The 13,004-nt window shown below is 41.5% G+C and overlaps 1 protein-coding gene across 4 annotated transcripts in view; it reads left to right on the top strand.

Moving 5' to 3' along the window:
• Positions 1–13,004, top strand: part of Celf2 (CUGBP Elav-like family member 2) — an 821,906-nt gene that overhangs the window by 413,877 nt on the left and 395,025 nt on the right. For all 4 annotated transcript variants that reach the window (XM_032884458.1, XM_032884469.1, XM_032884468.1 and 1 more), the window contains one exon: positions 12,955–12,990. In XM_032884458.1, coding sequence (XP_032740349.1) covers positions 12,955–12,990 — 36 coding nt within the window. The remainder of the gene's footprint in view (positions 1–12,954; positions 12,991–13,004) is intronic.

Genomic DNA, 13,004 nt, shown 5'->3' with positions numbered 1-13,004 from the left:
CCAAGAAAGAACTCTTAATACAACTCTAAAAGCATGAATCAAAACTAGTATATTTGACTTTATAAAAAAAGAAAAAAGAACCCATCTCTTTGTGTATCATCAAAAGTAAAGTGAAAACCAAGACACAGCGTTGTAGGAATTCCAACGTAGGAATCGCTTTAAACACATACACACAACCCCAAGCACTCATCAATAAGAAAATAAATCTGATATTTTTAACTGGGTGAACTATTGGATGAAGGTAGACAAATATTACTTGGGCACATTACACATTTCTCAATATTATTAGTTAATTAAATGTCCAGTGGGCTGCTATCACTCGACTATTTGATTCATGGCTGAAATAAATTCCATTCCAAAGCATTCTGAAGGAAAGCCTGGGGACGCTATCGGCTCCTGTCACGCTGTAGTTAAGAAGTAAAATCCTGTAGTCACTTAGAAAACAGTTGGAGGTTTCTTAGAAAGCTAAACACAGATATGCCATTTGGTGCTGTGTTTATTCAAATCTACCTGTGGAAAAGTCTTATTTCCCCTGAGTGCACACATAGGTTCCTGCTTCTCCAAGGAAATAGTGCAATAACGTGAATGAAAATCATCGTAGCAGTTCGATTTGTATAGTAAGGGATAGAAATGGCTCTCGTGCTATCAAGAAGAGAAGGAACGAACAACTTGCACTGTATTCAGACAGTGGGGTGGTGCCCAGAAAGTGAAGGTACGCTATAGAGGAAGTTCAACAGTTACTCTGCGTAAGAAAAGCCAAACCAAAAATGTATATGTCATGAGACTCTGTTTAGATGACTTTCTAGACCGGGAAGCTAAGGTAAAGAGAGAGGAAATGACCAGTGTCAGGGAACAGATGGGTGGAGGGGTTATGTTGGAGCAGAGGGGAAAAGGTTTAAGAAGTCACACAGTTCACCAGGCAATGCCACAGGAGCTTGAAGCAGTTTCTCACAGTGTGTCTACAGTAAGGACAATACAATAATGATTCCCATGCTTTTCTTCAATGTTGGGACTTTTGTCTATAGGATGTTACTGCCCACATTCAGGTTGAAGCTCTCCGGAAACAGTCTCACAAACATGCCCAGAGGCCGTCTGTTGGGTGATTCTCAAGCCAGTTAAGATGAACCAACCCTGTGGGCTATACACAGTGTAGAAGAGGCATGCTCGCACACCTGCAAACTCACTGGCGGGGCATTCGTACGTGGCCTAGCTAACACACTGAGTGAGAGCGTCTGTGGTTCTGAGTGCCCTGGGATGCAAGGCAGAAGATGGGTACAATGCCAAGCGCTTCACAGTAGAAGCCACCTCTTCCTCAGGCTACTGCTGCTTGTATTTAAACTCAAACCGACCTGTGGAATGTCTTTCTTTCTGTTTTCTACTTTAAACAGAAATGCCCTAAATCGTGCTATTCTGTGACATTCTTTTTACTACCCACCATGCTTTGTAATTCTCTGTTACAGCATTGGAGTCTGCACCATTCTTTATAGCTACCCCACAGACTGCAAAATGACCACGGTATTTTTGTAGCTTTCATATTACCCTATCTTTGGGCACGTAGATTGTTTCTGTGAGAGACAGAGCTGCATGATCCAGTGTTCATGTCTTCATATTCACTTTGGATTGATGTAAAATCAAGAACTTAAAGGAATGCTTTATTTCATACCCCATCCCGAGAAATACCATTTTGCCCATCCTCTCGTCTTTAAAAGCCTTAACACAACAGACCTTTTATTTAGAAAATGTCTGCACCTCACCTGTAATCCCAGAACTTAGAAAAGCTGAGGCAGGAAAATGGAGAATTTGAGGCCAGCCTGATCTACATATCAGGTCTTTTTCTCCAGAAAGGCAAGATAGGATAAGAATAATTTTTGTGCCAAAGAAATAGTGAAAATATATGTTTATGGGTTTATATTTAACATTAGAAGTGGGACTTTATGTTTAGTTCCCTCTTACTTTAAATTTAAAATTCTTAGAGTCACTTCCAGATTGTTTAACTTTTGGAGTCTCTTAGGAATACTTGGCTGTGTTTTCTTTCTTTTTCTTGTTTTCGTTGCATATCTTAGAATTTAATAGGCTTAGATTCCCACTCCCTCAATTCCTCTGAGCCTTGGTTTTCTCCCATGAACAATGGCTATAATAATCTTGTGAGAGCAAAAGATAAAATGTGTATAAGGTTCTGGACAAAAGGATTAAAAGCATAGCAAGTGAATAGGTCTTTATGGTTGGGATAGAATAAAAAGGCATAATGAATATTATGGTATATAAATGATTATAAACTTCAGCCTTGCTATCACTCTACCCCATTACCGCCAGACGAGCCTCTTTCAACTTGATTGACATCAGAGGGATGCATGGTCACTCTTAGGTCATCTTAGGGTTATAGAGGACCTTAAGAAATGATTCCTCATAACTGCTCATTCTCAGGGGGGGACAGGCATTGTCAAACCATTGTTTCCCAGGCCTCCTGGCTCAATGGGATAAAGAAGTGAGGTTATTTTCAAATCCCAGGGTCATAGTGTCAAATTTTCTTGGATGTTCAGGTTAGTCATTCAGGTAATTAATTATCAGTTATTTCCAATATTGATGGCAAAGACCTTTTTTAAAAAAAAGTTCTTTTGGGGAACGGGCATATTCAACTTATTGGACCTTCACGGCAACCATTCATAGTTGTACGTTAGATGATAGAATTGTCCAAAGGTGATCAAGTCCTCCCCTAGAATTTGCCAAATAACAAAGGAGCTAGGATGATGTGGAGTCGAGTTGCAGTCAGGATTTATAGAGAAGTAGTGTTTCACTGTTTCCAATGACGCTTATATTGACAGGTGTTCTGGAAGCCCCTAAACCAGAGAAAGCTCTGCCACAATCTCTGGACTCCTTGGCTTCCTGCTTCATAAATACACAGCAAATAAACAGAGGTCGGTGTGTTAGGATATATGAAATATAGAACTAGGTTGCCTACAGAGAACAGCTGCTTCCCAGCGTTATTTTCTCAAAGACATATACGCATTAATACATATACATGTATATACATGCATTTACATATAACATCACACATGCATGCATACCATATCATGCACATACATATACATGTATACCCATGCACATACATGCATATACACAGAACATCACAGATACATACATATATGCATGCACACGCATACACATGTATACACATGCATATGTATGTGCACATACACATGTATACACATGCATACACACTACATGTATGCATACACATATACCATGTGCATGTACATATACATGCAAACATTAGTTAAAAAAAATGTACCTTGCACCAGGCCCTAGAGATTTAAACACTGAAACCTTTCATTTGTACCAGTAATTCATATACAGCTATATGGGGTGAAAAAGGTTAATGATGGAATTTTTTAAAGTACGTTCCATTGACTATAAATGGCAGATCTGACAGCTAAAATGAAAATTTTCCAGAGGAAACTTTAGTCAAACTAATTATTCGAGACGTTATAAGGATGTATAATTATATTCTTCACCTTTTAAAAAAAAGTTTTATTACAAATGTGCTTTTAAAGAACAAGTAGAGAAATAAAAGCTGTAATTGTTCTTAATTATAGCTAACTGTAATTGCACTCAATTGCAATATACTGACTATCACCAGTGCCTAAAGAAATCCTGGCATGAGGCAGTGCGCCCACGTTCGGGAGATGAGGTATAGTTTTGTGAATATTCTCTTATCTATAATTTAGCTCTTTTACTGTTGATTCCATCTCGGTTTGTTTTATTTCATTTCTTTATTTTAGTGATTGTAGAGGCATAATTGTCATCCCTGAGCGTGTTGAAGGTTGTAGATTCCATCTGGGGTTGGTTCAAATTTCCCATTGCTGCAGAATGGGACATAATGGAGACAGTTCAACGAGCAGCTTGGACACAGCCCACTGCGGCTGACACACTGAATGCATGCATTTGAATTTTCAGAGGTAATATGAATACTGCACTTAATGTACCCAGCAGAGGCTCTAAGAAACCATGTGGAAAATTTGGAGGCTCTAAAATAACGTTAACTGTCCCTTTGCTAACGACGCTTAGAATAACACTGCTTCAAATAGGTAAAATTATCTTATTCATGAAAGGCGAGCTCTCTCTCTCTCTCTCTCTCTCTCTCTCTCTCTCTCTCTCTCTCTCTCCTTCCCTCACTCTCATCCCTTCTCCCTCCATTTCCTCTTTATCTGTCACCGTCTCTCATGTACCCACCTTACACCTATTCTGTGCACTCACAAGGACTGGCCCTTGGTCCCTGATGCTAAGTGACCCTGTTGCTCCTCTGTAAAATGATAGTTGATAAGAATGCCTTTTCCTCTTGTGCCTATAGAAATGTTTATTTAAAATTAACACTTAGAATAAAAAAAGAAGCTAGCTTTAACAAATCTTAGTTGTTGTTGTTGTTGTTGTTGTGTGTACATGTCTGTGTGTACAAGTTTGTGTCATGACACGTATGAGGAGGGCAGAGAACAACTCTATGAGCTGTGTCTCTCCTTCTACCTTGACGTGGGCTCTGGGGTTAGAACTCACACCAATAGGTTTCCGTGGCCAATGCCTTTGCCTACAGAGCCTTCTCACTGGCTCAAGGAGTGCAAATAGGCTCTGTCGTTACATCAAAGCAACCTTCATCTCTCTCCTGTTCTATGGTTGGCTACTAAGAGCTTTCTGCCCTGAGGTCAGAGTTAGTTATGATATAATTTCTGGTACTTTTTTTTTAATAGAAGGAAAATAAACCACCTTTGAGCTCTATTTTCTTGTACAGACTGTTGGCCAGGCCCAAGTTCAAGGAGGCCCTCTGAGGAACTCTCCCTGTGACAGAGGACACTGCAGGCCCCAGACCTAGGTGGCAATGGTTTGTCCCTTATGTCACAGTATTAAGTGGAGTCCAGAAGGGCTGTAATAACTCTGTTCCAGACTGTGTTCTTCAAAGACCTCCCCAGAACCAGACAGGAGCATAAGACGACCCAGCGCTAATCTAGACCATTTCACAGATGCAGCAGTCATTGTGGTCCATCCCTTCATTCACTATCTCATGTCGTTCCATCGAGAAACCCCCAGTCTATGGTCGCTCCCCTCCTTTCTCTGTCTCAGCAGCTCTACCACACAGAAATGGTGATGGCTCCCACCTCGCCCTTAGACTCTCCTTCAAGACAGTGGCCCTTACAGTTTAGATTCTTGGAAAATGAACGTATATCTAAGGTACAAGCATACTTCCTCTGGAGAAACAGAACGTGCTTTGCCAGTCATGAATTTGGTGGTGGTTATTCCGCTATTCGAACCTTTCCAGGTTTGTTTCACCAAAACTTCCCTCCACAGAGGAAGGAGTTTGGTGGATTAGAGATATGGTTTAGTGGCAGAGTCCTTGTCTCATATATATATATATATATATATATATATATATATATATATATATATATGCTCTCAGTTCAATTGTTAACCACTTAGCCATTTAGCTTATCCATCCACCCATCTATATGCACTGTGGCTGTGTCTTCCCCACCAGATATGGGGTCATTAGAAACCCTTTCTTCCTTTCCCTCCCCCTTTCCCTTTCTCCCTCCTTCCTTCCCTCCCTCCTTCCCTCCCTCCCTCCTTCCCCCCCCTCCCCTCCTTCTGTTGTTGCTTTTGCCAGCATGCTGTCACAAGAGTGGAAGAAGGAAGTAATCCGCAGCCTTGCATGTACTTTGTCTGGATTGAGGTGTGTGTGTGTGTGTATTTCCTTTTCCTCTCCAAGAGTAGAAGTTGGTAAATGAAACTCGATGCGCCATTTCCAAGCTCAGCCACTGTCCTCCAGGGCTGCTAACATTTGCCAAAGCTAAAGTCTGTGTAAGTGCGTTTTAATGAGCAGGAATTGCTACTGATGGTCTATTCAGGTACTTATTATATCACACTATTTAACACGGTAGAATCGTTGAACATCAAGAGTGCCCCGGTTAATACACAGAACCAGGGATCCTTGAAGGCTTCCTGCATCCCACAATGCCCCTGGCAGCGCTGAAGACGGGCGTGTCTTCCTAGGAGGATTCACAGGCCAGGTGTCAAAATGACATTTGTGAAAGAAAAGAAAACAAGAGCCCTTAATACTACCTCATAGTGACAGAAGGGACAGCAGTGCCATTTAAACAGTGGCCTCTTGCATGGACCAGTCAGGCCAGATGGGCCCTTTGCGGTGCCCATAAAGAGAGACCTCCAGCAATTTGATTTTCAAGGCACTCGAGCCAAGCACTCACAATAGCAGGCATTTGCAGCCCCGTCACATAAAGGATACTAAAATATCGTGAATAAGTCTTGAGCCAAGTAAAATCTTAAACAGCATCTCTGCAGATGAAAATGAGGCCTAACAGAAGGAAACTGGACAGAACATGAATTAGATTCCATTTTTCTTAACTGTATTGGCCCTTCTGGCCATCTGAACGCCTGCTTGCCTACTCTCAGGGGCAAGACACCAGCTCCAAACCCTGCCCACTCCGTTCCTCATGGGTCCCGGGGGATTTCGTAGACAGAAATCCAGTCTCCTATGGTGCCAACTTTCAACAGGCCAGAGCCTGGAGCCTGGGTGGATATTGATCAGACAAGTCAATCCCAAAAGTGTATTAGGTGACATAAAGGGAAATGCTACCTCACAGATGTTTGCTTTTACGCTGAAAGATGTAGAGAATTTCACCCCACCCCCCACTTTGCACCCTGGCAAAGCTGGTGAAAGGCAGATGCCAGACATAAGTCTGTGAATGTGGCTGGCTCACTGCACACTCTCTGACAGACAGGAGGGGATAAGTACCAACATCGGGTATCTCTTGGAAGATATCTGCAAGTGACTAGCTGAGTTCAGGACAGGGTCTGGTCTCCTCTTGTCTTTGTAGGCATTTTGAATGTACACTCCAAGTCAGCCTATACGTTTTGGTTGTTTATAAACAGGTGCATATCCTACTGTCTGCTCCAGGGGAGTCCAAGCAGAGTAGCTGGCTCAAGGGAGGGAACGATGCACTGGTGTAAAGTAAAGAGATGACCATACAAAAGAAGCATGGGGTGAAAGAGGCTACGTTAAGGCATCCTCAGATCTCCTGAGCTCTCTCTTCAAAGAGGTCTACAAGGACCTCCCTATCTGAGACTGTAGCTCCTCCTGCTTTTACATTCCCTCTACTTCTTTTTAATAACATCTATTATATAAATAATGATAAATATTCCAGCTTTTCCTATGTCTTTCCCGTCTAGAATATAAAGCTCCTGCTAGTAAAATTTGTTGTTGTTTGTTTGTTTTTGTGAGACAGGGTCTCCTATATCTGCAGCTCACCTGTATGTAAATTTATGTACCTATATGAACTTTTGACATTCCTGCCTTTACTTCCCGAGAGTTGGGACCTATGCCATCGTGCTGTGATCCATGTGATACTGGGGGGTAGAATCCAAGGCTTCTCGCATGCTAGCCAAATGCTCTACCAACTGAACCACACCTCTAACCTTTGCTATTCACTGTGGTAGCAAATAACCAAGAATGAATGTGGCTATATATGATTACAAATGAGAGACAGAGAAACAGAGAGAGACGGGGGATGGGGAGGGGAGAACACTGTGGCTCCTACATACTGAACTGCACCATACCATCATGATTTAGACTGTCAGACCCAAATCCACAATCCCTGGGCTCACTTCCAGTTCTCACTCTGTCACTGGTGGACAATATTTTCAGTGTCGTCTTTCACCCAAAGGGTCCCATAGTTGAACAATAATCCTGACTTCATTAAGCCTATACGAGGTCTGTGTGAATAAACACCTGAGAATGATCTAATTCGGCTGCTGGTTAATTCAATCAAGCCCCCAGTACATGGGATCAGTTAGTTACATGTGTGTATGAGCACAGTAGCAGGTCTTACCATGTAATAAATGCTTATGTCTATGCAGCTGTACATAGGTGCATGTCTTAAGCATGTGAGCGAACGTGGGGGAAGTTCAAAAGGTAACCAAAATAAAGAGAGAATGAAAACAGAGGTGTGGCCAGGGGGAAAGGGATGCTAGCCCTGAGGAATGCTGGGGGGAGGGGATTGCCAAACAGAGAAGAACTTGAATGTCCAGATTGTTTTGCATTTCCTAGAGCTAAGGGTCACCAAGTAAGAAAAATTGACCTGCCCTGAGTCAATACACAGTTTGTTGGTGATAACTTTAAGCTAACTTCTTGGTTCTGCATTATTTAGAAATAGATCTAAATTTAAAGGGCTCCGGATGGTCTGAATGGAAGGGAATGAAATCTGTAAAGGAAGGAAGGAGGAAGTCAGGGAGGGAGGGGGGAGGGAGAGGATGAAGAAAGAGAAAGCAAGCAGTGAAGGGAAAAGGAAGGGAGAGAAGGAGAGGTCTATTTGATGATAATGCTTTCACCATTAATAAAAACATAGGAAACCTTATTAAAATCTAGCACCAGTGAATTGTATTTTTCTATCCACAAAGCCAAGTCCTTGCACTTTGGGAAGACTCTTAGGTCCCCTCAGAGACAAACATCCAAGTCCTGAAAAATATTTATCATGCTGGCCCCAACTCACACGGGGGCTCGTGTCCTCTGCTTTCTTGTGGCCAGCTAGTTTTGGAAACTAGCAAGGTGCTCAGAGATACGGTGAGCTCTGGCTCCGGTGCATCCTAAACAAAGATGGATTTGCCCAAGTGAGGAGGGGCAAAGATGGGAGATATGAGGAAGCACATTCCTTCAGACAGCTGATGAAGGCTGGCACCACTGGCCAAGTGCCACAAATCTAAAATTGACAGGATGTATTTATTTAAAGGACTATGAGAATAGCCCTGTAACACACCCGAAACTTGTCTGCTACCAAAAAGGATCTATCTTTTCTAGTCCCCTTTTTTCGTTTACTAAAGTTGAATTTCCACAGGACCTTCCCGTTTGTTCCAGTTTATCAATAGCCTCAGAGCAAAAGGTCAGCCCTGGGTGCAGAGGTCATCATGAGGTCAAGGGCGTGGCTTAAAGCCCAAGAAGAACACCCACCACCTTCCACCTTGCTGTGCTTCTTAGACCCTGGGGTGGTCTTTTTCCTTGGAGTATATTATTTTATTCTACTTTGCCATCTATATATATTTACTGTTTTCATTCAATTTTAACATTTGCCTTCTTTGAGAAATCAAAGTAACCAGTTAAAGATATGTAAGTGAAGGATGTTAGTGTGGTTCAATTCCAAATACTGCCCTACCTTCAGCCATTTCTAGATCTGAGCTGAAGAGGCTAGGCTTACTTCCAGGCAGAAAGCATGGCATTTTCTGTTACATTCACAGTTTTTAGTGCCTTTGGTGTCCTACAAATCAAGTAGTCAAGTTTTTATGGGACATGATGGCTGACTAAAGAGAACTTGTCTTTGATGTGACAGTGTTGACTGTGAACTTGACAGGACCTGAGGTCAGCTCTAGGAGACGAGCCTCCAGGCACATTTGAGAGGAATTATTTAAATTAGGTTAGATTCTGGACATTCCTGAGAGAGATAACCTAAATTAGGTTGGTTCAACCCCAGATGAGGGAGATGTCATTCCCTAGGCCTAGGTCCTGGACTTCATAAAGAGAGGGAGCAGGGCATCGGCATTCACTGCTCTCTGATTCCTAACTGTGATGCACTCTGACCAGCAGCATCAAGTTTGTTCTTTCACAGCTTACCACTGTGATGCACCCTCTAACTGCAGGCCAACGTAGACCCTTTCGTGCTTGAATTGATTTTTGTCAGCATATTTTTCTTATAGCAACAGGAAACATAACTAAGACACCTTTAACAGTAGGGTATCAGAAAGTTCTTATCACTTTGTACATTGCACATTAATTTTTCTCAGAGTGTAAGCACTTGAGAGGAGACTCAGGATTATATTCATCTAGGTGAGGCACATGTATGAAAGGCTTGGTTTGTCAGAGGAGTAAATATTATAAAATGGAGATATATATATATATATATATATATATATATATATATATATAGTTTAAGAAGCCTGCTTTTCCTGATTGGCTGATCTCAGAAGCGCTGAGTTATTGATCATTGCAGCTTCATACAATGGTTCTTCTGTGTTTGGCCAGCTTGTTTCTTTTTTGCAACAGTCTCTTGTTATATACCTCAGCTGGACTCCAACTCAGGAACCTCTTGAACTCTGAAACAGGCCTATACCACCACACCCACCTTGATTTCTCTGTTTAAGTCTTCGAGGAACCAAATGGAACTCTCAGACACGAGATGAAGGTCACTTTTTACCCAGCATTTGTCTTTTCTAACAAACACAGGGCCAATGCCTTTTCTCTGAGAGTATAGATCTGCTGGGTAGACTTCTGTTTTGACTTGTACACATCAATCTACCCATAGGTCACTATTTGGAATTTCCAGCTCATTTTCTTCTTTTTGGAAAAACAAGAACTTAAAGACACTTATGAATATCCCATGCTTTCCTCAGTATTTATAATTTTATTGTCCATACATCTAATTTCACGTCAACTTTTCTTAAGTGACTTGTCAGCTTTCATCTTTCCCAAGTATCCAATTTAGTTCTCAGGGAAATAAGAGCATTTTCACGGTTACATTTCATCAGTATGACATCATGATTAGTCACAGGTGAAGTGTGTAAGTGGAACCGTTACTCTCACTGGGTGGGGGAAGCAGCACTCTCACTCTCTGTAAGCATGGAAACCTGAGTGGGAGGAACCAAAGCGAGACAAACATCGATGGGAAGGTTCAGTTACTGTTTTCCAAGGCACTAGGGAATGTTGTTCATCCAGTGGGTATTTGAAATAGAGGTGAATTGTGAGAATTCATTTGTTCTATCAGAACCATTGTAAGTGAGGGCAGTTTTGTCCCTGGAGGACATTTACTAGTCGGAAGATACCTTGGGCAGTTATAAGAGAGTAGGAGATAGGTGGATATTTCTGGTGTTCAGTGACTGAAAGCCTGGGAGGTCGCTAAGTGTTCTGTGATGCCATCGGTACCGATCCCTCACTGTAACAAAGTATGCGAGGGAAAGATCTTGAAGGGGGAAGATTTATTTTGACACATGGTTCCAAGGTTTTCAGTCCTTTGGTTCAACTGGAAAGTGGAGACACTGGGGGCAAAGAAAAACGGGAGCAATCCTTCCCTCCTAGGACTGGTTTCTAGTGTTCTACTTACACATTACTGCCTCCCAACAATGCCATCACAATCATAAAACCATCAAGAAATTCATGTCCTGAGCCTAGATGTCAAACTGTGCACTTGTCTAGTCATTTCTCAATGCGTGGGTCTAGCAGGTGGGAGCTAAGCCTCTCATAGATTAGACTTTGGGAGATATTCAGATTCAAATCATAGAAAGTTCCCCAGAATAGCATCTTATGTGCACCATGGAAAGTCATCTGGCCCCAAATACCAGAAAACGCCAAGGCTAATTGGTTTAGTATAATGCATGAACAACATAGTTTTTAAAGATATCAAGAAACTTATAGTATTAGAAAATGTGTAATCTGGAAAGCAAAAACAATTATCTAAAGGACTCAAAAGGAAGGTAGTAATGGCTTAACTGTAGTCTGGAGCTAACTCTGAACATAGATTTAACCCTTAGAGTCAGCAAGAAGACCAGACAGCTTCATTAAGCCAACTCTCATAAACTGAACTGATATTTATAAAGTACTAACATATATATGTAAATAGCAAATGATAAATAGCAAACATTTAACAGATATTTTATTGTGTTTAAGGTTATAGGGAAAAGCTAAGAGAGGGTTACTTCTTACTTGGCTTACTCGCAGGAGCAAATTCTATTTTGAAGGATAAAGTTCTTACAAAGATACTAAATTCTTAAAGGAAATAAATATAAGGATGGAGAGATGATTCAGTGAGTAAGAGTGATTGCTTTATAAGCCTAAGGACCTGACTTGAAATCCCAGTAGGGACATTAAAGAACTGGGCATGATTCTGTGCCTGTAACACCAGCCCAGTGAGAGGCAGAGGACTGTCACTCACTGGAGAATGCTGGCCACCAGCATATATCCAGTTTCAAGTGACAGACTGTGCCTTCAGGGGCCAAGACAGAAACTGATAGAGTAGATACCCAACATCATCTGCTGGCATATGCAGACTCCCAAATCACACATATGTGCACATGTCCCACCCATGCATACACACGTATCAGACATTAACATCAGGGTTCATAACAGTAGCAAAATTACAGTTATAAAGTAGCGACAAAAATAATTTTATGCTATGGGTCACCACAACATAAAGAATCGTATTAAAGGGTCACAGCACTAGGAAGGTTGACATAGAGAAATGTTGTACATGTGGACTTGAAGCCATCGGAAATTGCATATGTACCATTCCTCCTTTGGGGTCTATGACCTAGGGACCACCTTCCAGCACTTTCCTCATGTCCTCTTCAGTGGCCAAACCAGCTTAGCCCAAGTTTCCATAAAAGAATTAAGGTAGCGCTAGACTTCAGCAATCCAAAAACCACAGAACATCATAAGGAAGAGATAAGAAAAGGAGAAGCAGCAATCTGTTGCTAAAGAAATTGAATTCTGTGCCTTCCATGTTCCTTCTGAAGCTGTATATGACCAAGAATAAGTAGCAATGTCCCCAAAGTCCTCAGCTCTTAAGTGAGTCTCGGAAAGAAATTGCCATGCTGTTTCATTGTCCATGATATGTAAAGGTAGTTTGAGATATTTTTTCTCACCATTTTTCTTCTGGATGTTGTGCATTTTTAAATTTCAGCATTTTAATCTCAGTTAAAGTCTACCAACGGAAAGTAGACGCAGTTATGTTACATGTGTGTAACGTTTCCTTTGAAAGTAACTGTTGAACTGTTTATAGAAATTAACCAGTGTGATTAATCACCCACATGCTTCACATCATTTCCACACTTTGCCTCGTTGCTTTATGTGATGGGATTCATTTCTCTAGTTGCCACAATGATTTTAATCATGCTTATCTTCTTTTTCTCTAACAGAGAGACCGCCACAGAGTTATCTGGAAGTCCACCAAGGTGAGCCGCTGGCT

This window comes from Rattus rattus, chromosome 14, assembly GCF_011064425.1.
Source record: "Rattus rattus isolate New Zealand chromosome 14, Rrattus_CSIRO_v1, whole genome shotgun sequence".
Classification (NCBI taxonomy): domain Eukaryota; kingdom Metazoa; phylum Chordata; class Mammalia; order Rodentia; family Muridae; genus Rattus; species Rattus rattus.
Note: the sequence above shows the minus strand (reverse complement) of the source record. Positions and strands in the feature narration are given on the sequence as shown.